This window comes from Argentina silus, assembly GCF_951799395.1.
Source record: "Argentina silus genome assembly, chromosome: 9".
Taxonomy (NCBI): Eukaryota; Metazoa; Chordata; class Actinopteri; order Argentiniformes; family Argentinidae; genus Argentina; species Argentina silus.
This window is the reverse complement of record NC_139663.1, coordinates 15099401-15101900: the sequence shown is the minus strand read 5'-3', so window position 1 is coordinate 15101900 and position 2500 is coordinate 15099401. Positions and strand designations below refer to the sequence as shown.

At 53.8% G+C, this 2500-nt stretch overlaps 1 protein-coding gene across 1 annotated transcript in view; it reads left to right on the top strand.

The window, feature by feature from the left end:
- wnk4b (WNK lysine deficient protein kinase 4b) overlaps positions 1–2500 on the top strand; it is a 48159-nt gene that overhangs the window by 44524 nt on the left and 1135 nt on the right. The window contains exons 15-16 of the mRNA XM_083676527.1: positions 1515–1709; positions 1791–2464. Of these exons, the coding sequence (XP_083532653.1) occupies positions 1515–1709; positions 1791–2464 (869 nt within the window). The remainder of the gene's footprint in view (positions 1–1514; positions 1710–1790; positions 2465–2500) is intronic.

The following is a 2500-nucleotide window of genomic DNA, read 5'->3' as shown; positions in this document are numbered from 1 at the left end:
CACACACAATGTCGTGAGTACAGTCCACTCCCGGTGATTGATGCGAGCATCGGATAAGTGAGAACTCTGTTTAAGTCCAACACGGTTGCCCGACCTCTTCAATAACAGTCCTTTTATCCGGTCCTGATGAAGTACATGTTCTGGTCCAGAGCACAGCTGTCTGTGTTGTCCCAAGACGTCTCATTAACCAGGAGTCCACTGTATATTAGTTATTTATACTGTTTAGGACAAGGAAGGAAGCAACACCTGTGTATCTTGGGTGAAACACAATATGAACGACTCCGGAAGATGGTACATTATTAAGTTTAGGTTTGCTTACTGGTCGCTTCAATTAGGTATGACAAATATGAACCAGGAGCAGGCTATCTGAGGCTACGTGCTAGGTTGCCAGGTAAAACAGTGGCGACATACACTCACTGAGCACTGTATTAGGAACACTGTACTAATACTGGGTAGGACCTCCCTTTGCTCTCAAAACAGCCTCAATTCTTCGTGGCATTGATTCCACAAGATGTTGGAAACATTCCTTTGAGATTCTGGTCCATGATGACAACATGATGACGCAATTCCTACCGATTTTTCAGGTGCACTTTCAAGCTGTGAATCTCCCGTTCTACCACATCCCAAAGGTGTTCTATTGGATTCAGATCCGGTGACTGGGAAGGCCACTGAAGAACTACGTTTGCTTTGTGACATGGTGCATTATCATGCTGGAAGTAGCCATTAGAAGATGGGTCAATTGTGGCCATGAAGGGAGGCACATGGTCAGCAACAATACTCAAATAGGCTGTGGCATTCAAGCGATGATTGATTGGTATTAACGGGCCCAAAGTGTGCCAAGAAAACATTCCCCACACCATTCTACCACCTCCACCATGAGAAGGTGTACAGGTGTTCCTAATAAAGTGTTCAGTGAGTGTATATTGGGGTACGGAGGGGGAGAAGGGCCAGTCTCTGCTGACCCTCCAGCGCCCTCTAGCGTTAGGGGTGAACTTGCCAGATCACGTGTCTGTATCTGAGGGAAAATAGATCCGTCCTCAGGTGGCCTAGTTTAGATCTGACAGTGATTTAGTCATGGACTACTTTAGACCGGCTGGAACGACAGTTGGCCTACATGTAACTAATACTGGACACCTCAGGACTGAAGAAGTATTCTGGATTTGACTGAAGAAGTGGTAATTAGAAGAAGAGTATGTGACAGAGAGAGGTGCTTTCTGGGAATTAAAACCAAAAACAAGCATTACTTAAAGGGATAGTTCACTATTTTACAACTTGAAAGTAGTCTATGGGCCTGGAGAAACTGGTTCAGTTATTTAACCAACTCGGAACCATGGAGTACAGTTTCTCCTGGCCCATAGACTACTTTTAGGGTAAGAAACCGCCTGACTACAGGTTGTAAAATATTGAACTATCCCTTTAAAATAACAGTGTTATAAAAGGCAGTGGTTTGAGGTCATATTTCTCTCCATGTTCATCAGATTCTAATGTGAACATTCCTTCTCTGTGTGTTTCAGGGTCGTCCCCGACCTACCAGTCCCCCGCCCCCGCCCCCGCCCCCGCCACCCCCCACTACCCCCAGTACTCCCCCCCTGACGTCACCCCCAATCTGCCCGTCCTCCCCTATGTCCCCAGCGCACACCTCCTCTACCCCTACCCTGCTCCCCAGGGCTCCCCCCAGGGCTCCCCACAGAGCCTCACCCGCCACATCAGCCACCCCAACCTCTCCTCCCCCTCCCCCTCTCCCACCCCCACCCCTACCCCTTCCACCTCCTCTGCCTCCTCCCTCTCCTCCCCCACGACCCAGCCCACCTCTCCAGGGCAGCAGCAGGGAGGAGAGGGGGTGAGTGTGGGGGGGGTTGAGGTGGTGCCGCCCCCCCCAGCCCAGCAGCAGCAGCAGAACCCAGCCATGTGGCCCCCCCCCACCCAGCCCCTCTTCTCCCTGGCCAACGTCCTGTCCCTGGCCATGAGTGTGGCCCACTCCTTCATGCCCCCCACGTCTCTGGCCAGCCCCCACCCCCAGGGCTACCAACCCTCAATGTTCACCCCCCCACAGCACATGCTGCAGGCAGATGGGGGGTCCTACCTCCACCAGGGGGGGCAGATGCCCCAAGGTCCGTACCTGGACCTCTACCAGCACTATGCTGAAGCCCAGGCCCAGGCCCAGGCCCTGGCCCAGCTGCAGACCCAGAACCAGGGCCTGCTGAAGGCCCTCGTGGCCCCTGGGGTGAGCCTCCAACCTGGGGGAGGACTGCAGGATGGCGTGGGAGCAGCCCTGGGTCTTAGACCAACGTTGTCCAGCAGTTCCAGCCTCTCGCCTCCAGGCTCCAGGGTTGGCACCCCCATATACGGCCAAGCTGACCCAAGGGGAGGGCATCAGGAGCAGGCAGACAGCTCGCTGTCCTCAGCCTCCACCTCCACCGCCAGCTCCCCCAGCTCCTCCGCCCCAGCTAGTCCTCAAAGCACGGTGAGACACACACACACACACACACACACACACACA